The sequence below is a fragment of the Lolium perenne genome, chromosome 6, assembly GCF_019359855.2.
Source record: "Lolium perenne isolate Kyuss_39 chromosome 6, Kyuss_2.0, whole genome shotgun sequence".
Classification (NCBI taxonomy): Eukaryota; Viridiplantae; Streptophyta; class Magnoliopsida; order Poales; family Poaceae; genus Lolium; species Lolium perenne.
In genome coordinates, this window is record NC_067249.2 from 121,869,847 (window position 1) to 121,896,127 (window position 26,281).

General features: G+C 44.9%; 1 protein-coding gene across 1 annotated transcript; it reads right to left on the reverse strand.

Moving 5' to 3' along the window:
• Positions 1-247: 247 nt before the first annotated feature.
• Positions 248-9,627, reverse strand: LOC127334668 (DNA repair protein RAD5A). The gene is made up of 20 exons (XM_051361188.2): positions 8,945-9,627; positions 8,720-8,853; positions 8,492-8,627; positions 7,960-8,013; positions 7,740-7,886; positions 7,505-7,656; positions 7,329-7,413; positions 6,954-7,223; positions 6,616-6,762; positions 5,596-5,751; positions 5,352-5,419; positions 4,315-4,437; positions 4,153-4,252; positions 3,912-4,024; positions 3,464-3,739; positions 3,175-3,375; positions 2,448-2,541; positions 1,767-1,838; positions 771-869; positions 248-676 (listed from the first exon to the last, which is right to left on the reverse strand). The coding sequence occupies exons 1-20, from the start codon at positions 9,440-9,442 to the stop codon at positions 554-556; spliced, it is 3,048 nt and encodes a 1,015-aa protein (XP_051217148.1). The 5' UTR covers positions 9,443-9,627; the 3' UTR covers positions 248-553.
• Between the last annotated feature and the right edge of the window lie 16,654 nt (positions 9,628-26,281).

The following is a 26,281-nucleotide window of genomic DNA, read 5'->3' on the forward strand; positions in this document are numbered from 1 at the left end:
ATTGTCTGTAAATTAAACTGCTGATAGATTAATATTTGAGGAATCAGTAATTGGTACCTCATTTTTATTACCAATTTTTTTGTGTCTACGACTGTACAGTCCTGACCACATGGTCTACTCTATGCGTTCTTGAACTAGGAACATATGTATTTCATCTGCCAACAACTTCAGTGTTGGAATGAGTGAAAATACGTGTATGACTACAGCTGGACTTGGAATATGTGGCGTTTTGGTTATTATATACATATGTAGAACCTTTTCTCTTGTCAACTCTCGATTTTTTCAAATCCATCTGCATATATACACAAAATCAAGCCTACATCAACTCAGATTAAATTTTCTTTTGTAGAGCAGAAGAGCTACATTGGGTTGTAAGAATTTCCATACAAAAATACATGGACGGCAACCTACAGGATTTTCTTACCGCTTCGTTCTTGCCTTCCTCTCTTGACATCTGGGCAAAAAATCAGCAAGCATCCCATGTTACTGTGTTAGGTTGTCAGATATGGATGCAAACGCCCCAAGAATGCTTATGGGAAACCCTTGTGTTTCCTTAAGAGAAAAGCATCTTCAGTTCTTCTAGACGTGAAGTGCGGAATTCGTCGTCCGTCAACGCTCCAGAAATCATTCGCTGCTTACGAGCCTGCACAGATTCCATTCGTTCCTCAACAGTGCCCTGTGCAATGGTAGGAAAATTAATAGTGTGATGAAAATTTTCACGTAAGGTTGCCAGCTGCCCTCTATTCCAATAACACCCTCTTATAATGTACCTTGACAATGAACCTTTTGATAGAAACGCTCTTTGTTTGACCAATTCGATGGATGCGCATGACAGCTTGTTCTTCCACAGCAGGATTCCACCAAGGGTCCTGAAGGAAAAAATATTGCACCAAGAAAATAGGATGAAAATGCATAGATTAATCACAAAACAGTAATGCCAGCACCCCATCTAGACTACATGCAAACCCATAAATAAGAAGCTTCACCCCCAGACTGACTGCTGGGAAGTTTTATTGTTTTCTACCTATGCTAACTTAAGTACATTACAACAGGAAGATAGCTTCTCTACTTCATACCACGTGTAACGGTTTACAAGGATCATAATTTTCTTACTTTTTGTGTGCCCATCAGAAAAGGAACATATTATCAACGCGTTACTAAAAAATTGTCAGATTTTCTTAAGCATTAATGAGTATATCCATTAAGTTCTACGAATCTATACAGATCTAGAGAAGCGATTCTATTCTTTTACACAGAATCTATAGTAATAAGGCAGTAGTAAGAAATAGGCGTTGATTGGCTCGCTGCACTTTTCCTTTTTTTTTAACAACTTTCCTTACTTTCCTATAGCTGTGCTTCAATGGTATTGTTTTTGCAGGCTTAATCTGTACAAAGTGCGAAGTCTGCATTAACTTTGCATAGTCACTGATAGCCTAGAACCAACTGCTATAAGAAACAACAGTACTATTCAAAAATGGATAGTGCTGAATTAATGGTCCTTATTAGTGTAACTGCACCATAAAATGTCCCCATGCTCATTAATTGTGGCCTTTCCTCCAAGATTCATGAACTTCTAATAAAAGGGTGTACCAAAGCAAAACTTTTAGTAAATTATAAACAGTGAAGATAGGCATACAAAAACAATGGATTAGAACCTGAAAGAAATTAAAAACTTGGACCCCTCTTATGAAGGATGTTATAAGTAGGCAATGTAGTGAAAAATGTTCCAATCTATAAGTTCAAACAATGGTTTGATGGAAATATACCATGACAAATGCATTAGATGCAGCAGTAAGGTTTATCCCAACACCACCGGCCTTCAGGGACATTAGTAAAACCTGTATACATTAAAAGCACGATGTCTTAACATTTTTAGACTAGCCATAGACTATCCACAATGGGGGTATCGTAGGCATGCATGCAAAAAGTTGATGTATCAATTAATGATGAGAGAGATCATAGTGGTATCATAGGTACTTCCTCGTCTCGGTTTAATAGGCGTGCACGTTGTTCAAAAAAATAGTTTAACCATTATTTTGGTCAATTAAATATGAAATATATGTTAAAAAAGTTATATTATTCGAAACCCTTTTTAATACAAATCTAATGGTATAGATTTTGTAGACATATAATTTATATTTTGTTGACCAAATTAATGATCAGACTTTGTCTTAAACTATGCGCGCCTGTTAAACCGAGACAGAGGGAGTAGATAGTGTATCCACACGTAGAACTAGAAAAATAAATGTCCAATAGATTGCATTGAGATTCTACAAATTAATAAATACAAGGAGACTGATACTACTACATGACACCATGCATTAGAGGTGGTATAATATATCAGTTTCATTGCATGATACTACTATATGATACTGCCCATATATTTCAATTTATCACGAAAAACTTATATAGAAAGGACCGAGGTCAAGAAACAGAAAAGAACATACCAGAATGCTCTTGTCATTAGAAAACTCATTGATTACTTTCTCTCTCTGCTGAAGAGTTAAGGTCCCATCCAGTCTAGTAAACGAGAAGCCATGCCTGTCATACAAAAGCTTCGTGAATAAATCCTACAGTAAAGACAGAACTGGAAAATCTGCAACAGATCATGAGCACGTTAACCCTAAGTAATCCACAACTGCATGCAGCACCGTAATGCAGATCAGGACCTTTAAGAAACATGTCTTACAACGGCTGATGATTGTTTAGTTCAAACAAACCTTTGAAGTCTGAACCTTTCCTGTAATTGGTTGAAGCCGATCATTAACCCTATAATTTACAATCCAATTACAGCATCCAAGGACCATATCCTAAAATATGTAGTGTTGTACAGTACACTAACGTCATATATATAGTTGATACTCCAATGAGTTTTTAAAGCAGGGAGACATGATTGTGCCAAACTACAGGAAACTAGGTCTTTAGCAGCCCAGAATAGATAATCTGCATAATAGACACCAGCAGAAGAACTCAGAGTTGTTGGCCTGACCAAATTTCATGATCTTTATAAGTAAACAGTAACACCAAGTCATTTCTTTGTGAGTAATTGCTGAATATTTCTTGTTTTCAGAAACATGCATAAGACTTGCATGTCTTTGGGTTCAGATTATGAGAAGATTAAGTATATACATACTACAATCCCTGGGAAAATGAAAAGGCAAACAATAATCTTACCTGGAAAGTGGAATTTGCAAGAGATCTAGAAATGCAGTCCACTGGCTAAACACAATGCTCTTGGCACCTGAACTGCGAAGAGATTCTAGTTCCTGTAGAAGAAAGGATATCTTGGAAGATTCAACCCAGTTCTTCTCGACATCAATTTGAAAGCGACTATTTGTTGGAGCAGTAATAAGATCTTGCTTGCTCATCGACTTTCTGCAAGTAAAATCAAATAGACAGACAATATGAAGCACGTAAAATAAAATGCGGCGGAGGGACAACTGAAGAGTGAACAGTAAACTACCTACAGACAGGACAAAGACCTGCTGCCGGACTCTGCCAACTAGAAAAAATACACTCTCGGCATAAACGGTGAGCACAGGGAGTTAACACAGCATCCTCAAAGGCTTCAAGGCAAATAGGGCACTCCCCTTCACCCTTCCGCAGTTCTTGGACAACCTCTTCAATGTAAGCCTTCGAAGGAAGGGATGAAGAATCCCCGTTAGCAGCATTATTACCACCATGCAGGAAACGCTTTGCAAGCTTATTGAGATCCGCAAACTCCTGTGTATCTCCGCGACTGATAACAACAAAACTCCATCATCAAAGGAGACCAATGGTAAATGAATAAATTAAATAAGAAACCAGATGCCAAATGTTAGATGAAACTATTTGCTCTCATTTGGGGCCTGTTTTTTTTGCTGAAACAGGTTGAAAACAGGATAGATATGATTATGCTTCCACAAACTAACCTCATAACAAGGAACGGATGGTCACAACATTGCCTAAGGCGTAAAAGCAACTCAAGAATTGAAGCGTAATTATGCAGGACTTTTCCTTGCTCCACAAACTGATCAAATTTCACCTATAAAAAGAGCGCATGCAATCAGTTAGTCCCTCTGAACGAACATGTTCCTTGATCAAGTTTTACCAGAAGCTGGAAATTTGCCTCACTACATGGACATGATTATTCTTAAACTAAAAGCAGAGTACCTTAGATCGCCGAAATAGAGCTTCATAGAAATCCTTCTCAGTCTCTGATAGATCACAATATTTCACTTCAATATTCACAGGAGGTAAAGTGAGGATTGGTCTGCACAAAAACCACGGTCAGTTAATCACCTAAGATGCTCCATAAGTTAAAGTTGAGCGTACCTGCCCTCCTTGTCTGTGCTACTTTTTGTTCTCCTCAACATTACTGGCTTTAAAATGGTCTGCACTAGCTTTAAGCCTCTTTCATCACCTTCTTCAAATGGTTTTTGTACAAGTTTATTCCACCTATTGAACATATGGCCAACAAAAATTAAATTAGGGGAAAACAATAACTTTTCAAATTTGTCACGGAAATAGTCAACTCCGATAGTTTCCCCGAAAAAATAGTCAACTCTGATAGCATCATCGTTCACATGGTTAATTTGCACAAAAATGGAAGATCCAGCTGAGCGGAACAATACTGAATTGCATAGCCATCTTACTACCTCCAGTCCTACTTCATAAATACATAACAATTTAGAAAAACGTGCAGTTAAACTTCCAAATTTTGACCAATGATATACAAACAAAGTATTTAGATTGAAGCAATATTCTGAATTTTCATCACTATCTAAAACAATTATGAATTTTCATCACAAGTACTTCATAGCTTCTCAGAGCAAGGAGCAATTTCATGGGTCCATATAAACATGTTTTTTAGTAAATTTTGAATAACATGTTTAGAAATACTCCCTCCGTCCCATGAAACATGTCAAAATTTTGAATAACATGTAATTAGAAAATACTCCCTAGATACATTCAAATATAGACAAACTTCCGACATGTTCCACGGGACAGAGGGAGTACAATGGATAAATATCTGGGAGCATGTCGATGTTGTATTTTTAAGGAAGAGTGTCAATCACTGAAACAACAGAAAAAGAGAATAGATCCAAACATACTGCGCTGCATCTTGCACGGATAAATTCTCACATTAGACAACAGATGAACCACTACTATGTGATTTACAGGAATTTGACGGTTAAACATGTTAAAATCCTTGATTTTCACTCTCAGCAGTCCAATCAACTTCTATCTGGCTAGATGATTTTCAATTTCGAATGGTTTTTAAAATGATTCTAAGCTTTACCAGATCTGCACAATTATACCAAAAATAGAACAAGACTGGCAAATGAAAGGAAGTGGATGATAAAACTTACAAAGCCCAGTTCCTCCAAGGTTCAACCCTCAGAAACCTAAAAAGGCTGTATATGTCCTCCAATTTGTTCTGCCATTAAAGTAGAGCTCATAAACTAAATGCATAACTTATATGGATTTGTGCAGGAAAACTAGGAGTGCACATTCTTTAAAATTTATCTGACCAAACATACTGGTTTGGTAGGGACAAAGTGTTTGGTTCAATTAATTAATACAATGTAACATTAGATCTACAATAAAACTCACCTGAATTGGTGTACCAGTAAGACACCAGCGCCGATCAGCAGTGAGGGCAGCAGCAGCTTGGGATATTAAACTTTTTGATGATTTTATCATGTGTGCCTCGTCAAGCACAATCCTAAACCAGTGAACAGAGTAGAGGCCACCCTTTTCCGTAGAACCCTAGTAGTAGGTATCCATGGATCAGTAAAGAATATATTGCATAATGAGACCAAAGATAAAAAATGGCAATAGTGTGAGCTAGTGGTGGTAAATATCTGTCATTCCCATGCCAATACGGTCCATGTGGTTTGCACATTCTTTATACTTCATGCAATTTTTTACCAAGTGACACTTTATATTAAGAATGCAACCATAACATGACCAAACAACATGCACTCAGTCATGACAGGAACTTAGCACGAGGAACATAAATGAAAGGTGGTATCTGTCAGTGTTGATGTACTATTTATAGAACAGGACACAAGATATAAATACTGAACAGTAACATATGCCAAATTCCAACAAGGAGACACGATGGAAAAAAAAAAACATTCAAATAAGTTGTGTACCACATGGACAGGTTCTATTTACAAACATAGTTCAAAATTAGGATCGCAACAGCACTACGACCAGGAAAACTTGGAGCCAGAACCGTATCTAGTTTTATAAGATCACAAGATTGACTTGGCAGAAAACCGGAAACAAAAACTACATAAATACCTCAACCCACCAGCAAGGCAGCAAGCAGCACCAGCTAAAGGGCCACTAACTGGGCCGACCTAATTTTGTGATATATTGATGGAGTTGAACTTATATAATGTGTACACGTCAGAAATCAGGCCATTTTTTCAATCTACCTTGTAATACAACGGGTTATTGTTCGCACTGAACCGGCGATCCGATGGATGAACCACTGAACCATGGCCTCAGTGATTCAATCACCGGTCTGGATTTTCAAACTATGCTTACAAGTTACAGCCAATAGAGTAAAGTACCAGTAATGCACTGAAAGACAGGTGAATCCTACTAGTTCTCAGAGGTCACCTCAGTCGAAAATTCTGATGCCACAACACCATAGGTGGTCAGGACAATTTCATTCTGAGCAATAAAGTTTGCTTCTTTTGGTCTGCTTTGGCCGTAATGAACATATATATTCACAGAATTCGGCTCAGTATGAGCTTCAATCTCTGCCTGTTATTCAAATATCAAATACAGTATTATTAACATCAGTTCTAGTATTGCACTTAAAAAGGAAATTAGCAAAATAAATTTTGAAATGTGCTAACTCTGCTCATCTTCCAAGTTATCACAAACACTAAATGTGTATACTTGAAATGATACAACATAGAAAAAAGTATGTGATGCCACTGTTAAAACCATACCTTCCACTGACTAAGTAGTGTCATTGGGCAGATAATTAGACTTCCACCTCCAATCAGTGGGGCCTTGGGTTTCCTGAGCTTGCTAAAAGAGAATGGGCTAGCTAGATTCTTGACAGAATCATGAGACTGGGCAGAAATTTCACCCAACCCATTAGCTTCTCCAGAGATCTGACTACTATGCTGAGTTGTGATGCATCCTTTGCCCGAATCAGAAAGAAGAAGAGCTATCGTCATAATAGTCTTCCCTAGACCCATTGCATCTGCCAGGATCTTGCAATTTACTGACTCGGTTAATAAAATGCATCACAAATTGAATTCTACAAACTAGGATTGCCGACAGACATGGCAAAGATGGAGTATTTATATTATCCTTACCCCTCCTCTAGCAAGCTGCAATGTACTAGGAAATTCAGTGGTGGCATCCCCTGAAAATACATTCAAGTATAAAACAAGCTCCCTCCTGAAACAGATGAGTAGGATTATAAATGTAAATTTAAAATTTGAACAGTCATAATCAAACGAAATGGCACATGCATATAGGCCAGCTATACTTGTCCTCAAGTTTATATGCCTCCCAGCAAGGGTGAAGAGTTGTAGCTGCATCCTGGGAGGAGCTGCCTTTCTCAAGCTGCAGCATCCAGTGAAGGGCCTGCTTCTGGTAAGGGCGTAGATCGCACTGCAGAGCGTCAGGTGGAGCCCTCTCCTTCACGGATAAATGGAGCATTAATGAAGTCAAGACAAACCAACTTATATCTGAACTGGCAAAACATAAGGTTGTTGAACTACCTCCAGTGCAGAACTATCTGAGATTCCAATTATATCATCCAAATCAGTATCTGAAACAGTCTCCTCACCATGGTCATCTTCATTTCCACCAGAAGACAATTTCAATTTCTCAGATGTCAACTTTGTGGCTGTCTCGCCAGTACTGCTCTGTTTAGGCAGATGTGAGGCCAGCATTTACTATGATAATAGCAGTGTGGAGTATAAACCACTAATAGTTTACCTTTCTATCAATTGGTCTCTTTCTGGAATAGAGATCTTCTGGAGTAAATGCTGCCTGGTATTCACGTAGAATGAAATAAAAACAGAATATGAACATGCGGTTCTGGCACAGAAAATATTTGAACACAGGTAAGACAATAGCCTAATTTCATATGAAACTCCTTTTGTTTTCGCTATTGATGCCTTTTATTCACATTCTTTATCTCTACAATTATGTGATACATGGTTATGAGGTAAAATATCTCAGTTCTACTTTACTGTACATCATTCATTGACGGTTATTTCATCCAAGTCCTACTGATGATATCTCACAATACAATTTGTGCTAGAATAAACAAGAGACCATACCAGCTTGCAAATGATCATACCAGGTGTGCACAGCATATAATGTAATTGTTTTTCGAGTATAATTGATGTGGCTACTCGTACTAATCGACTCGTGTGCTTGTAGTAGAAGTTTCATCTTATCCTTTTGTGTTTTCTTGAAAAGCAAAAGGTACGAGGAAGAGATATAACAAAATGAGACCACTCACCTTCTTAAAAGGGGAAAGCCCAATGACCTTAAGAAGTGCAGGCAGTGGATGGAATGTGGAATCCTCAGTAGCAACACGGGCTGCCTTGGGCAATGATTGCTTTTGATCTCGGAACATTGCGCTGTCAATATATACACTGCAAAGGACACAACCACACTGGATGTAATGTATATCGACCAACAGAAATGGGTATGAAAGAGATTTTCTTATGGGTGAAAAATCAAACACCTTACAGACAGGAGGACGGTGTCCATGATGCTAAGAACCTCGGGAGCAGATTTGCAGAGGCCTTCAACTTTTACCTTCCCCTCCTTGAGAAGGGGTAGCAGGCACCGCGCCCACTCGTTGGGGATGCGACCCACCTGAAAAACAAGAACATGCTGTTACACCACTATATACATGGAGCGAACACGATACGAGAATCAGCGAAGGGGTAGTGATGCCGTGATGTACCTCCCCCTGCTGCGGTGTTGAGAAACGCATAATCTCCGAGGTGCAGGAAGCGAGGGCGAAGCGACCAGGACGGCCCTTGCCCGAGGCGGCCGCGGCCGCGGAGTTGGGGATAGAGAAGCTGACGGGTTCCCCGGCGGCGATGCGCCTGCCCTTGCAGGTGGACAGCCCCGCCATCTCGGCGCTCCCCACCAGCCACCAGTGGTCGCGGCCGCCGATGGTCGCGGGATTGGGCCTAGGTTTCTCTGCCGCCGGCTTCGACTGCGCGGGGGTTTTGGGTGGCCGGATCGATTCGGCGGTGGGTTTGACCGGCGGGGGCGGGGGCGACGGGGAGGGCGGCGGCGGCAGCTTGTGGTGGAAGTCGAGGAGGATGTTGATGGCCTTTGTGGGGTCGTCGCCGGCCATGTGGAGGGCGCGGATGATGTCCATCTCCGGCGTCTCCTCGCCGAGCACCGCGCGCACCGTCGCCACCTGCTCCCCTCTCCCAATCTCCTTCCCCATGTCGCCGTGACTCGGCTTGCTCGCGAAAGTTTCCCGCAAATGAGTCCTCCCGCTTCGCGCCGCCTATACAGCTTTCGCGGGAAGAATTGCCGCCTTTTCTTTGCCCGTGCTCGGATGTCGGATCTGCTCTTCTCTGCTACTGCTGCTACCAACAACACGATGGAAAGACGGCCCAGTTGCAACCCCAAACCGGTTAAAGCGGGCTACGTCGCACCTTGTGTGTGTGTGGTGCGTCCGTTTCCACTCCCATCGGCGGCGATCGTAATACTGGAAGAAGTTGTAGTCCTCGTCGGCGGGCAGCTTGCCGCGAGGGTCAGCGGGCTTGTCTTTTACCACGTCGATGGGACCAGCTTCATCGTCATCGCACGCGAGGTCGGCAAGCGGCCTGCAGCTGTCACGGATGGAGAGGGCAATCACAACCTCGATGTTGCCCTCCCATGCACTGTGGCCGTTCAGCGGCGACATGAACACCGCGTTGAATCCCGGCGTGCCGTCGGGGTCGTCGCTGCTTGCGATGAGGCGCTATTGGCAGAGGAGCGATGTCATCTCATCCTCTTCCTCCTTCACCTCCGAGATGGCAATGGAGCGGGTTTGGACGGATATAGAAAAACCAGATCCATGCCCAAATCTATTGGCCCCGCTTTGCCCCGCCCACGAAAGTATCCATGGGCATGGATGTCGCCCCAAATCCAAATCCGATGGATACCTCAATATCCATGGATATCCATGCCCGTAAAATTTGAGTACCATTTCTGCAATATTTCACTTGCATTTCATCAATAACATGAATATTTTGGCAGCATTTCGACATTATTTCAGTAACATTTCAGCCGTAATTATGTCAACAATTCATAGGAATATCAAAGCAACAATACATCACATTACCGAGGAGGCGGAGCAATCAACGAAGAACCACAGTCAATGCGGCCGGTGGAAGCCCTACCAGCACAAGGCGATTCCGTGATTATTTAGAGTATAAAATCATTAAGGCTTAAATTAATGGTTTGGTGATTTGGGCCTAAAAAGGACAGCCAATCGTAGGTAAAATCGCATGTGTCACTGACATGTGGGTCCCCCATGTTAGTTGGATATCCATCGAATATCCATGGAGTAAAAGCTCTGCCCGTGCCCGCTCCATGAATTATCGGATATCCGCCCCATGAAATCCGTGGACACAACCAACCCTCCATACCCGTGCCCGGCGGTTCGAATATCCGTGGATACCCGGATCCGTGGATAAAATTGCCATCGCGCTCCGTCTTGGGGACGAGGAGAGCAGCACGGCCACAGGTAGCAGTCTCGCGGATCGAGATGTCGTCGTTGGCACGCCTGCGCTGGGGCGCCAGCGCATGTTACTCCTCATTCACCTTGCACTTCGGCATGTGGTCATGGTTTTAAAGGCGTCGCTAAGTGCCGCATTAGCCTCGGTGTGCTCGGGAACCTCAAGGCGTCGTGCTCGCCTTGGACTACGGTCGAAGGTGTCCAGATTGGACAGCCTAGGCTTGCATGTCGTCTCTTAGGTGAAGAAGGCGTCGCTCTAGGCGATTTTGGACGCCCTGGTAATACGTGCATTTTGCATCATCATTATTGCTACATATAGGGTTAGTTTTCATTGTTATTTGCCTTCGTATATTGTTATTTATGCATTTTTAGATGATTTTCGGGATTTTCCTACAAAGTCCCCTTCTTTGGTATTTAATTCCTGGGAGACAGAAAACCTCATTTCTCGTATTTTATTTGTTTCAGGACTTTCTGGATCACAAAATTCAATGAAAAATACCTAACCAGTTTTTCACCCAAAGAAAGGCCGTGAGCGAAAGAAGCACGCGAGAGGGGCCACGAGGTGCAAATGGCACCAGGTGGCGCGGCTAGGAAGTTAGGCCGCGCCACCCAGGCTCGTTCGCACCTCGGGCATCGTTTCGGCCGCCCCTTTTATTCCAGACGCTCCGTTTCGCCAAAAAAACCTAAGCCATATTTTTCCCGAGATTTATTCAGGCGGCAGCAGAGGTGAAAGTTCTATCCTACTCCGGGAGAGGGCAGATCATGTTGCACCGGTGCTTACGGTGAAGGGGAAAGCGACGCCATCGACATCCTCTGATGCGGCCTAAGGCCACGTGGGTTGCCCGATCTCACGAATTGACCGAGGGAAAGGCGGGGGGAGAGGAAGAACACGGCGATGAACACGATGAACACACGCAAACACACACCAACCCGATACAATTCCGGTTTACTCCCGATAGCCCGAACCACTATCCCGATAGAATCTCTCAAGGGAGAGACACGCGGTAGAATCCCCGAGAGGAAGATCGGTATACGATCGGTGGAATCACACGAGTGAGAGACCGGAGGTAGAATCACAAGTGTGAGAGACTAATCATATAAGGAGTGCCTTGTACAATAGATTTGGGTAATCTAAGGAGGGGGTTTCCCTAATCCCAAAGGGATGGTGGAGGCATGAGCCAAATTCTAGTTCATCAACTCTAACCTAATGAAGGGGGAGGTGGGAGCCTATATATAGGGAGCCACTAAGGAGGGGTAGTTTAGTCATACAAAGAGCATAGTGGGATGGTTTATATTATGAGCTTCGCAGTGGGAACGGCGATGTCGGCGTAGGCATGGCGACAGTGCCGTCTTCCTCCGGCGTCGAGCAGGGTGGCAGTGTCGGCCACTCCATGGCGGTGGTGCCAGCCTTCCTAGACGCGTCTCCTTCTTCCGTCTCCTCTTCCATGCTTCCGTGACGTCGGACTTGAGCGTCGTTCTTGATGATGACCATGATGCGGATAAGACCGAAGGTCGCCCCGTATCATCTCCCCCCACTTGAAAAAGAGTCGTCCTCGACGATGAGTCTTCATGAATGTGTAGAGGAGGTAGATGACACCAACGCCTCAATGTCCCTTCACTTGTCAAGAGCCCTATCAATAGCACAAGAAAAGCAAAGGAGCAATCAAAGCGTAGCCAAAGTTCAATGGATTTAGGAAGAGGGCGCAAGTAGAAGGAGGTCACCTTATCAAAGTGTCGGTGTGCTCTCATTGAGAGGTCTTGTGTAGTGGAAGTGTGCGGGCAAAACCTCTCATTGGAGCTCACTTGTATCATGCTCTCAAGAGCTCTTTTTGTCAACTCGTGCTCAATCGAGGTTGACATTGGAGTTTGGGTACCTACACACATGTTAGACAACAAGAACAATGTGTGTGCATGGTATATGAACACATCATCCATCATGATGGTCCATTTCTTTTGCACATCACCATTAGCGTTAAGAAATGCATCATAATAGATATGGTGAATATGCGGGGTAAACATGGGAACATGCTCAACATGGATATATGCAAAGTCTCCAAAATTTGAGAGAGCTATGGGGGCAATCTCACTAACAAGCACATTAACATAATTGCAAACCAAGCATTTGAAAGAGCAAGTGTTCAATATTTTGGATGCATTAATGGGAGAATATTGCATGCATTGTGAACAAAACATGTTCAAAGTTTCATCATTGTTGTCGACAAACCTAGGGAAAGAGCAATTATTCGGCAAGGTTGTCACAACACAAGCATCAATGTCCTCATTGCAATCAACACATGGGAAAGAGAAATTGTTCGATAAGTTGCAAGCAATAGGATCATCCAACTCATGCAAGCACTCACAAATCATCATGTCCATTAGTGGGACCATGGCATCATCAACACCCATATAGGTACCTTTGTAGTCCCACTCATCTGAGGTAGGTGTTGTGGAAGAGGTAGGCTCGATGTGGCCTCCATGTTCATCTTCAATCAAGCATGGTGTGATATCATCATCTTCATGCACCATGTACATCGTCTCCATGATCGGCGTCTCGTCATCCATGGGACCTAATAAGACACAAGGAAACACACTAGAGGTAGAGGGTAAGTTGTTAGAATTCGAAATGGCCTCACATGACCTATCAACTACCACTCTCATCTCACTTGGTGTATCACTCATGCTCTCAAAGTGGAGGCACTCATCAAGCTCACATATAGTGGAGTCACTCATCTCACATATAGTGGAGTCGCTCATCTCACATATAGTGGAGTCCCTCATCTTCATGGCAATGGCGTCATCGATTTTCGAGCAACCTAGCAAAGAGGAAGACAACACAAGAGGAGTAGATGTTAAGTTGTTAGAAATCGAAACATCCTCACTCGACTCATGGTGTGTATCTTTATTGCTTTCAAGGTGTTTGAAGTATGCGTCACACTCGGCTTTGTCTTGGAGGGTCATTTTGGCCTCTCGAGCATCTAGCTCGGCGAAGTATGCTCTCATCTCGGCTTGTTCTTGTGGGGTCATATTGTATATCTCTCACTAGGTAAGGTGTATGTGTATGTGGTGGAAGGAAAGCTACACAAGTATCTCACCTATCAAGAAAGTATCGGAAAAGTGGTTCAAGTCAAGAGCAAAGTCAAAATGTATCGGGGTTACTCACACACACACTCACAGCACACGCAAAAGGCTAAGAAACACTATATGTGGTGGGTAAGGGGTGGATAGCAAACGAAAAAGATCAACGGAAAAGTCTATTGTCAAATGTGGGTAAGATCCAAAGTCAAATGTCAAAAGTGGTGATCTATGTCAAGGAAACACGGAAACACACACAAGAAGATCAATGGGGTTAGCGTGACCAAGGAAGTGAGCTAAGTAACAAGATGGTCCTAACGAAGACTATAAGCTCGGTGTCACGCCAACACAAGAGAGACGGTAGCTCGGTTGCATATGAGAGAAGCAACAAGATTTGCACAAATATCACTCTTCTCTTTTCTCTCTTAGTGCTCACAAGCTTTGCACTTCTCCTTTGTATCGGTGGACACACACTCTTTTTCTATTTCTTTTTCTCTTTTTTTTCCCTATGCTTAGAAACTTTATTTTTCTCTATGTATATGTCACACTTTTCTTCTTTTGTGTATCTTTCTCATCGAGCTTGCTTCGGAGCTTTGCTCAACACAACGCACACACACACAAACCCTCTCACGGTCGTGACACTTGTGCAATGCTTCGCAACACTCGGAAAGCCACTCTCAATTGGATAGGTACGCAAAGGAAGAAAGGTTTGGATACAAGGGGTAAGGGGGCAAGTTATACCTAGTGAAAAGGTTAGGCGGTGTCAAGCACACGAACTTGCGATGATGTCGACGATGGCGGTGTCGAAGTTGCGCCGGAATCCGGGGTGCCAACGGTGTCGTCGCGGTGTTGATGTAGGCGCGGAAGCGGAATAGACAACCGATGCACTCCAAATCGAAAACCGAGCAAATTAAGTCAATGCCCGAAAAGTTGGGTCAAAACGAGCGGTCAAAAGTTGGGCTTCAAAAATCGTCAAAAATTAGAGATGAGCTATGTGGAGTATTTGGAGGATGTTGTCAAAATTTGGAGTCAAACGGACTCCGGAAAGTTGTCAAAATTTGAGGCAAAAAGTGCAGTCAAAATTGCGAAATCCGGTCATGGGGCCGGTTGGACCGGATCCTGGGCCGGACCATCCGGTGTGCCGCCCGGTTTGGGTCCGGTCCGGTTGGCGCCCGGTTTGGATCCGGTCAGAGGAAATTTATCCGGCTTGTTGTCCGGTCCGAGGAATTTTGCGCGAAATCGAAGCGGATGGAAACTGAGCAGCGCGCAATTGACTGGAGATTGACTGGAGCGCGCAAATGACTGCAATTGTTGAGACCAAGGCGTTGTGGAGAGCAATTGATGCGGCGAGCTAGCGATTGTGGAGGGCGGGCCGGCAGGAATTGGTGCGAGCGGCGCGTGCGGGGCCAGCCGAGGATCTGCAGCGCGGGGTGGAGCGTGGCCGGCGGCTTGGCGTGGGCTTGCTGTGCGCGCTTGGTGCTGCGAGGATGGTGGCCGTGGGTGGGCCGGGAGCGGCCGGAAGCTGGAGCGGAGCTGAGGCGAGCGGTTGTTGCAGCGCGCGCTGGCTGCCTGGGCGTGAACGGATCGATGCGCGCGCTGATGCGCTGATGCGCTGATGCTATGGAGCAGGGGCGTGCGGCGAGCGTTGGTGGAGGCGATCTGGTGGTGGGGCGCGCGGGCGGCCAGGCGTGCGCGTGCGGCCGGCGAGGTGGGACCGCGGGCCTGGCGCCGGCGAGCTGCTTGCAGCAGGGAGGAGCAGGAGCGGGCCAGGCGCGATTTGCGGGGCGCGCGGTGGCGGCGGTGGGATTGGCGGTTGGCGGCACAGCAGGGAGTAGCGAGCAGCTGGGCCTCGGGCCGGTGGTGCTGCAGCGACGTGGAGCGTTGAGCTAGGCGTTGACCTGCTCGGGAACAGGATGAACTCGGCCACGAACACGAACAGAAGCGGGACGAAAATGGTCAGATTTGACGGAAATTGATGGAATTAGAAGCCGAAAAATCGAGGAAGCGTAGATCACTCCAAATAACATTAGATCTGTGGATCAAAACCACAAAAAACGCAACAAATTCGAAGATCAAATTTCGAGCTATTTTTTGGTCAATTTTTTTTTGAGAATTTTTTTGGGCGAAATTGGAGAGATTCGAGGGTCAAATTCGTGGCAACCTTTGCTCTGATACCATATGATGCGGCCTAATGACACGTGCCCGATCTCACGAATTGACCGAGGGAAAGACGGGGGAGAGGAAGAACACGAAGAACACGGCGATGAACACGATGAACACACGCAAACACACACCAACCCGATACAATTCCGGTTTACTTCCGATAGCCCGAACCACTATCCCGATAGAATCTCTCAAGGGAGAGACACGCGGTAGAATCCCCGAGAGGAAGATCGGTATACGATCGGTGGAATCACACAAGTGAGAGACCGGAGGTAGAATCACAAGTGTGAGAGACTAATCATATAAGGAGTGCCTTGTACAATAGATTTGGGTAATCTAAGGAGGGGGTTTCCCTAATCCCAAAGGGATGGTGGAGGCATGAGCCAAATTCTAGTTCATCAACTCTAACCTAATGAAGGGGGAGGTGGGAGCCTATATATAGGGAGCCACTAAGGAGGGGTAGTTTAGGCATACAAAGAGCATAGTGGGATGGTTTATATTATGAGCTTCGCAGTGGGAACGGCGATGTCGGCGTAGGCATGGCGACAAAGGCTGCCTTCCTCCGGCGTCGAGCAGGGTGGCAGTGTCGGCCACTCCATGGCGGTGGTGCCAGCCTTCCTAGACGCGTCTCCTTCTTCCGTCTCCTCTTCCATGCTTCCGTGACGTCGGACTTGAGCGTCGTTCTTGATGATGACCATGATGCGGATAAGACCGAAGGTCGCCCCGTATCATCCTCACTCCTCCGTGGCTTGGGAGGAGGCATCTCCATCAACATCTCCACCAGCACCATCATCACCACCATCTCCATCTACAAGATCGACGTCATCCCTCTTATAATTTGTGTTGAATTGAACCCCGGATATTGTTTTTACTGCTATTGCATGTTCATGATTGGTACTTTGTCATTATTTGGTGGGTAGATTATATATTCAGATTATGTTGGAACCATTATGCCTCTAATCCATATCATGTTTGATACTTGTGAGTAGTTTCCCACGTTCCTGAGAGCATAAGATGATCTGGATATGATTCTATATGATGTGCAATGAGTATTTGGTCAAGTTGTCTATCTTTTATGTTTTTCTATAATGGTTTTATACGAACGTCGACTGCATATTACTTCACCTATATGGGCTCATAGGGCTGCACTTTGATGTAATGCATTAGTGTTGGAGGGGTCGGAATGACAGAACCCGTCTTCCAACACTATGGGTTGCATTAGAGGGGTTTATGTCGGGAACCCTAAATCTTATGGCTATGATGAGACATTTATGTCTTAATGATTCATATACTTACACATGAAAATGGCTCTAGGACCCATCATAAGGGGTGTATTTGCACTTGAGGGCTGCACGTAACTAAGGCTTCGCCCCTAATTGAATAAACCTTGACGATATATTTACCTTGTTGTCTAGAACTCAGATGCTAGTGAATCCATGCCGCCCTCGGGAACTTTAGCCTCATATAAGAACACACACTTGAGCTTATCCTCTTGCTACATAAAGGATTGGGTTTTTCTCTCATCGAGAGCTTTTACTTATTTGCTATTTACTTTCCGCACTTTATTTTTATTGCAAACTATATACCCAAAACACCAAAACAGTTACTTTATTATTATTGTTTTATTGTTATTTTTGTTAACCAATACCTTTAGCTCCTCGTGGGTTCGACAACCTTTCTTAATTGAAAAGTACTACAATTGATCTCCTGCACTTGGGAGCCATCACATGGCTTGGTCGAGCGGGAAACAGAGCAGCCCGAGCGGGAATCCAAAATTGGAACGGGAATTGGAGAAATTGGCCGCAGGAAGTGAGGGGAATAGAGAGAGAAGACAAGGTTGAACCGATTACTCATAATAATTGACTGACTGAGAGAGAAGAGAGAGAGGGAGCATGGAGGGAAATTGGGGGGCTACGGACAAGGGAAAGAGAGGGAAGAGAGAGAGGGGAACATACCAGGGGAATCAGATTAGGGGAGAAGAGAGAGGAGGGAGCTCCTCTCAAGCTTCTGGTGACTCCTCCCCCTGGCGCAGCCTCTCAAAGGCGTCGCCTTGCAAACCGCCTTGAGCGCCTAGGCGTTTAGGCGCCCCCAGCGCCTTAGGCCGCCTGGCCGCCTTTAAAACCATGCATGCGGTAGGGGACACCCGGTGCGATGAGGAGGACGGTGCCGAGCGTGTCGGACATGAGGAAGAAGAATGCGAGGATGACAAACGCGAGGTCATCCCCCTCAGAAGCCAGCGCGCCGGAGACTACGATATCTCCAACGGGGAGGCGCTGCTGCAGATTCCCTCGAGGACGGCGGAGATGGTCCGCCCTAGAATCGGGCACGTTCGTCCTTGTTTTAGGATGTGAGCGGCCTGATGAGACCGTCGGTGTTGTGCGGCTCTTCATCGCGGCGCGCGGCAAAGAAGTCCACCCACCAACGGTCATTGTCATTGGCGGCCCAGGTTGAACTCCACACTATTGGGGAACCCAAAGAGGAAGATATGATGAGCACAGTAGAAAAACCGAGTCATTAGGCCGAATGTGTGGTGTAGCGTTGTCTTGTTGGATATAGATTGTTCTTCTTGCATCTTCGTCCAGCCACAGGTCCAGGATAGCAGGAATCACTTTGCGACACATAAAATCCCTCATGGCATCTCGATTAACTTTGAGTGATTTGAGTTCAAGTGTCCCCCTTTCCCTGTTTTCACTCCTTCTAATAGCCGCAGTCTCTGTCACAAAGGCACAGGTTCCTATCTTCCCATTAAATGTGCAAACCCTTTTTCCATCGATAACTGCAAACCTTGGCTTAGCGACAGCGGTTAAAAACATCACCTTCCCAATACTATTCTTATTTTGCACTATGCGGAAGGGGGTAGCTTCTCCAGGGACTAGGTAGTAGGTGTTTTTTGTGTGTCATGTTAAACCACTTTTCGTCGATGTGGAGAAAATTTTCCATTTCGTTGAAGTAATGATCACTATCTGTGATTGAGTTCTCATCGAGCATAGACATGCAGAACTTCAATCTTTCAATTTTGTTAGCTGGCTTTAGAGAAGACTTCAAAGGGCTCGTGCAACGCTCCAGAACCTGGTGTATAAGGTTGTTTTGCTGACATCCAATGCTCTTGCTAGAGCTCCTTGTGTCTTCCTTCTGTTGAATGGGATTGTGGTTACCCTCGACAGATCAAGATCTTTTCGCATTCGGCCAACTCTGCTCTTTTTCTTGGATGAAATGTCAACTTCTTCACCTTTCTGCAATTTGTTGCCGTACATCTTGCCATATTTTCTCAACTATTCTTATACTTGTCTTTAATAGACCAGCAACAAGCACCATGTCTTTTTTCTGTACTTTTCCATGTCTATTTTGTATAACTTGCAAAGCAAAATAAGCAGCAAATCTGGCTTTATCTGACAGGTCTTTTCCTGATGGCTTTCCAACTCCATCTGCATCATTGACTACTTGGCAATCAATTTCTTGGACTACTTCAACTTCAACCATGATGGAACTGCATGATAATAAAATCAAAGAAGTACTATAACTTACTCAAATATGCAAAGATAAATCTTAAGAGGAATTCACAGTGTACATTTGCTTTGCACACAGGTACTAGGTTTATGTATTTGAGGGCATATATCAATAATTTTCAGTATAGTATGCTTAGTTTACCAACAAGTTCATGAAATATGAAAGTAATGAACCATCTTGATACCATTTCGTTATGTCCTGTGTCTGCAGCCTGATGGTGTTTCCAAGGTGTACCAAGCAAAAAGGGACTCACGAAGTCAAAGCAAATACTGCAGTCAAGCCTTACAGGAAACTTCGTGAACAGGACATGCGTCTCGAATCTCTTTGTGATGAGGTAATTAAATTATTATTAAGCTAGATATATTTGAATTGGCATATTCTTCAAATGATTCCTGAAACTCTGTCCATTTCGCACTGCATTGTCGAATTTCAGCTACGTGTGTCGATGGCTAAATTCATTTTCTTGTTGCCGCAGATCACGGTGCACTAGGGCGACATCGGCCTCCTCGCCGGCACAACCGTTGTGGCAATGGAATATTCATACCTGATGCTGGAGCTGCCGAAGGTTGGAGACGATGGACCAGGAGTAGGTAACGGGGACGATGGCATGGTGGCACATCCGACACCTTGGCGGTGGGAAGCGGGAGCTCTAGCACCTTAGCGGCGAGAAGCGGCGGCTCCGGCAACTCTGACAGCGACAACTCTAGTACCTTGGCGGACAGAAGAGGCAACTCCGGCACCTTAGTGGCGGGGAGCGGCGGCTGCAGCGGCTCCGGCAGCTCCTGCACCTTGGCGGCCAGAAGCCGCAGCTCCGGCAACTTGGCCGGCAACTCCGACAGCGCGGGAAGCTGGCGCTGGATCACTGACAAGCTCGGATCTCTCGTGAGCTTGCGGGTGACGGATCGCTGGCGCTGGATCATGGGAACTAAGCTTTGGGGCATGCGGGTGGGGGAGGTGCTGGATCGTCGATCGATCCAGTGGACCAATGTTGGGATCACTGGGATCGATCCATCCAGTGGAGCGGGGGGAGCTGAGGCGAAATGGATCTCGTGGACTGGATCAGGGAGTGCATTGTTAGATTTTGAAATACTTAGGATGGAAATTTAAAGTTGTAACTCTGAAACATTTTTCTCCCCACGCGTCGATTAAATATGACCGGAGGGAGCATATTATAACATGAAAAGTAACTCAAACAAAGGATTATGAATAATAGTGCATTGAAAGCAATTGTTTGTTTATGAGCATAGAGTAAACATAACAAAGTGGTACTCAACATGTCCTTTATGAAGTAGCAAAACATAAATGCTAGGACACCTTTAAAGTTCAGAGGGTGACTAGATACAAGTAATTTAAGAACAAGCAATAGTCAATATCATGAATCAATCAATAATAATTTTGGGACTATGCACATTGCACTAATAATAACAACTATGCTCTCTTAATTGGTGCATAAAGCAGAATATGAAGACTCAACATAATAGTAAAAGAGAGACTCTTTGCAGAGTAAGCAAGATAAACAAGTTTTATAAACCTTCCAAAAAGTATGGTACTTATTAGCTTTGAGCTCTCATTGCCCCTATCATAAGCATCTTGAATGGTTAAAGTTAATGTGAATAAAAAATGAGTTGTATGCTTGCAAATCACAAGTTAGAAAATCTCATGCCCCTTGAATGCGAGTACCTAAACCTCATGCTACTCAACTTAGGTCTCAAATAAGTTCTTGTCATTGTAAGTATACATGTATTATTGAGAACCGCCAACGGGGTACCTCTTGCCCGATGATATGGAGGTACTCTTGTAAGAGCAATCCCATGCCAAAATGACAAGACAAACAGTCAATGAGCATCTCAGCAATTTTTTATTTACTATGGGTATAGCTTTTTATTGCAAATGCTTCATAGAATGCTCACTATGGTTCGCTGTAAATTTCCACAATGAATGATGCATGGCTTAGATTAGCGTCCCAGGCGTTTCTCCAACTCATATACAAACACTATGGACTTACAACTGAAAGAACATGGAGCCCCCATGTGTGGTTTTGGTAATTGATGACAATCCCTATGGACTAACGGTTGCATTGAGAATCTATCTTAGGTCGAGTCCATAGCCATGTGTTGGTCTCAAGGTTGCAAGATGGAGAAGATGGAGTACAATGACGAAGACGGTGTCGAAGAGAGACGAAGACCGTGTTGAAGATGAAGAGAGATGAAGACGGTGTAGAAGATGGATGAAGACGGCGGTGTGTGTATAAGATCGAAGAAGACGGTGGCGTGTATGTTGGAGGAAGACGGTGGCATGTACAAGGTTGATGAGGATGAAGACGGAGCTTGCCGACTCGAGAGAAACGCGCAAGGTTAAGGTTTGTGCTCGATTGGATAGTAGGTCGCATCATCAGAGAGAGCTCAAACCTTGCATGCATTGCATCGTGTTTCTTGGTTGTTCTTGGTTCTTATCCATGAGATGTTCGAGATCTTGCGTTCATTCTCATGACAAGCTCTAGCTCATCGGAAACGGATTCCGGATGCATCGCATGTTGCATGTGCGAGGGTGATGATTTTCCCGATATACCATATTGAGAGGTTACACCTCTATGACCATGAGAAAATCATCATCCTCTCTTTTCCATGTTTCACCTTCTGTAGAGGTAGCTCTTGTCGCCCTCTTTCCGGTAAAACTGGTTTCACCCAAATCAGAGCTTCCTACTTTGAGTTATCGCATTTCTCGTGTCGCTCTTTGTTTGGAAAAAGAAAAAGTAAAAAAAAGGGGCGGTACTACCGGGCCAGTACCAGCCCGGTACCGTAAGTGACTCTGTAAGGTTTCTGGGTCCAGCCGATACCGGGCCCGGTACTACCGGCCCACACATTTTTTTCCCTTCCCAGTCGCTGCAGCCTCCCCCGCTCTTGGGCCGCCGACACCTCCCCGGCCCAGCACTCCGCCCGAGGCTGCCTCCGCCTCCCGTCCTTGGGCCGCCGCCTGGCTCCCGGCCCAGGCCAGGCCACCTGCTCCCGCAGCCCAGCACGCCGCCGGCCTGCTGCCTTGCACGATTGTCCATCGATCGATCCCCACGCCGCACGCTCACGCAGCCGCCTGCGTTGACCCAATCGATCGGGGGAGGCAGCTCCCCCGCCACCACCTGCGCTGCCCCACGCGCTGCCTCGACGCACGTGATTCTCCCGCTCGTGCATGCCACGCTGGCCCTGCACTGCAATGCGCTACCGCCCTGCTCTCTGCCTTGGTCACACGCCATGCTGCATGCGTTTCTCTCTCTCTGATTTCAGTTTTGCTCCAGATTCAGCACAGGCGGTAGTAACGCTCCACAGAGCGGTACTACCAGTTTGGGGCGATTTTCGTCTGTTTTCTGCACAGTTCGCGCATGAGCGATGGTACCACTTTGACAAGCGGTAGTACCGCTCGGGCGCGAATCTGACCGTTTTTCCAGCACAACAGTTATATTTTGGACCCCTATTTATACCCCTCTTCCACCTCCGACCCAAACACTTCTTCCCCTCCATTCCCTCTCCTATATTGTTGACCTTGAGTTGTTTCTTCCTCCTCTTGATCCCCCCACTATTTCTTGCATATTTTTGGGGGAAAGGAGAGAGGAGATCTAGATCTAGACCTTCACCAATTGAATCCCTATCCAAGTGAGGGGATCTTGCTAGATCTTGATCTTGGAGTTATTTGGTGTTTCTCCACATATTTGTTCTTCCTCCCTTATTCCCCCAATAGCTTTTGTAGCTTTGTTGGAATTTGGGAGAGAAGAACTTTGGCATCTTAGTGGTGTTCTTAGCCATTGCATTAGGTGCATCGGTTTGGGTTCTCTCCGGGGTTTCGGTCTCGTAGAGGGCGTGTTTGACCTTAGTGGTGTTCTTGTAGCCTTTGTGGCCTTGTAGCCTTTGTGGCCTTATCAGCTTTGTGGTGTTGTAGCATTTGTGGTGGTGTTGCCTTTGCGGAGTGTGTTAGCCTTTGTGGTTTTGGAGCCGGTTGTGGCGCGTTGGTGTCTTGGTGGCTTTGTTGCCGGTTGTAGCCTCTTGTGGCCTTGTACTTGAGAGAGCCTCCATGTTGTGGAGTTACCTCAAGCTTGATACTTGGGAGTTTGCCCAAGCTTATACGGGTTCGGTGACCACCCTCAAGGGTCCCTTAGTGGATCGAGGCTTTTCCCCTTGGTGGAAAGGCTCGAGGAGAATACGGTGGCCCTAGTGGCTCATTGGAGTGTCTCGTGCCTCCACACCGCTCCAACGGAGACGTAGCACCCCTGGGTGTGAACTTCGGGATACATCATCGTCTCCTCGTGCACCGGTTACTTCTCAACCCGAGCTCCTTTACCTATGCGCTTTACATTGTGATATCTATCATGCTTGATGCTATACCTATCTCTTTATCACCTTGTTGCTCATCATGCTAGCATAGGTTGTTGGTGCTCTTAGGCAAACCCCTTGTTGATAGGCTTTGAGCTAAACTAGTAAACCCATGTGTAGTTTTATTTCGTCTAGTTTAGCTCTCAAGTATAAGTTTTTATACACCGCCTATTCACCCCCCCTCTAGGCGACATCCTAGTACATTCAATTGGTATCAAAGCTAGAGCTCTCTTATCTTGTTGGGCTTCACCGCCTAGAGAGTATGACGTCGGCTAGAGGATTAGTGCACATTTCCACCTTTACATTTGATGGCACTAATTATGATGCTTGGAAATCATACATGCTTGATTATTTTAGGGGCATGCACCCACATGTGGAGCAAATTCTTGATATGGGTTTTTCTCCTCCTAAGGATCCACAAAATACAACTCTTGAGGAGAAGAAAAACTCTTATCTAGATGCTCAATCTACTAAAGTGCTTTGCCATGTTGTGAGTCATGTAGTGATCTCTTCCATCGCGCCTTTCCGGAGTGCTCATGAGTTTTGGACAACGCTTCGAGATACATATGGTGGGTCCAAGACCATTGAGGGTGATTGCACTCCTTCCACTTCACCAATGTGTGGTAAGACACAAGGTAATGGTATGGTGAGTGGTGATGAACATTGCATTGTTGATGGTGAGCTTTCTCTTGATGATTCTTCATCCCTATCCCATTGCAATGTCTCATCTTCGGACTTTAACACTTGTAGCACTATAAATGCTTTACATGCTAGTGTTGGTAGTCCTTGCATATCTTCATTCCATGATGATATGCTTGTCTTGTCTTGTTTCCATAATGAAGATACTTTGCTTTCCTCTAGTATTTGTGTGACTAACAATGTAGAGGGAACCAAGGATACTATGGGCCAAGACAAGATCTTGGATGGAGCTTCAATTACTTCATCCTCTTCATCACCTCATGGTTCCTACACTTGCCTTATGGCTAAGGCTTCTAAGGTATCTCCTTCCTTGGAACCCTATCTATCTAGTGATGATGAGGATGATGATATGGAAGAACTTAATGTTGCTTCATTAAACATGTTGGGTGAGTTGGTATTCCATGTTATCCATGATAAGAAATTTGCTTGCTCTAACTTCATGAAAATCTTGCCTTTTTCCATTGAGAGCACAAAACTTATTGAGAAAATGGAAGGGTATGAGCGCGAGTATGCAAACGAGATTGCAACTCTTAGTGAAGCTCTTGAAGAACAAAAAACCACCAATGAATCTCTTGAGGAGACCTTTACTCTAGAGCTATCTAAAGTAAAGGAATCTCGTGATAGAGCTTTAGAGGTGGCACATGATTTTCAAATTAAAAATCATGAGCTAGTAATTGCTCATGCTAAACTCCTTGAGGATTTTGAGCTTCTCAAAAATGGTTCTAGGACCATTGAGAGTGAGCTCATCAAACTCACCGAGTCACATGGGCAATTTAAGGCTCTCAACCTAATAGAGCTTGCTAAGTTGCCTTCTCCTTGTGCTATTATTGATGATGCTTGTGCTACTAACTCTACCTCTTATGAAGCTTCCATCTTGAAGGAGAATGTTGAGCTAAGGGCTCAACTTGCTTTGCTAACAAGCAATTATGAGAAATTGGAAGAAAGTCATGGAAAGCTTTCTAGCTCCCATGATGATCGTCTAGTCTCTCATGATTTGCTAAAGTTAGATCATGAGGCTATCATGTCAAAGGTAAAATCTTGTGAGCCTCATGTGAGTACTAACACTACCTCTCAAAATGCTATTTTGCCATGTGCTAGTGCTTTTAGTTCACCCACTCATGCTATTGATTTATCTTGTGGTGAACTACCTTCTATGCCTTGTTGCTCTAAAAATCCATGTGCTTGTGCTAGTAATTCACCCACCCATGCTATTGCTATATCTTGTGGTGAATTACATACCTTGCCTTGTTGCTCTAACAATAAAGCTTCCACTTCCTCTAGTACTTGTGTTGTTACTAACCATGTAGGGGAAATCAAAGAGCTCGAGGCCCAAGTCACTTCTTTGAAGAAGGACTTGGTAAAGGGCCATGAAGGGAAGCAATCCCCCAATGACAAGAGTGGACTTGGATTCAACTCCAACGACAAGAACAAGTCCACCACGCACAAGCGGAAGAAAGGCCATGGGCATGTGAAGGACCCCGCCAAGATTGTGTGCTTTAAGTGCAAGATTGAAGGGCATCATGTTAGATCGTGCCCCTTGAATAAGAAGCCACATGGCGAGAATAAACAAGGGAAGCGGCCTCAAGATGGAGCTCATGGTCTACCTCAAGGCCAAGCTCAAGGTCTTCCTCGACTTGAAGAAAGGCCGCTACCCAAGAAGGATCAAGCCAAGGTTCCCGTTGTGGAGAAATCAAGTGAGAAGAAGGAGAAGAGAATAACATGCTACATATGCCATGAGAAGGGACACATCTCCTCCTTT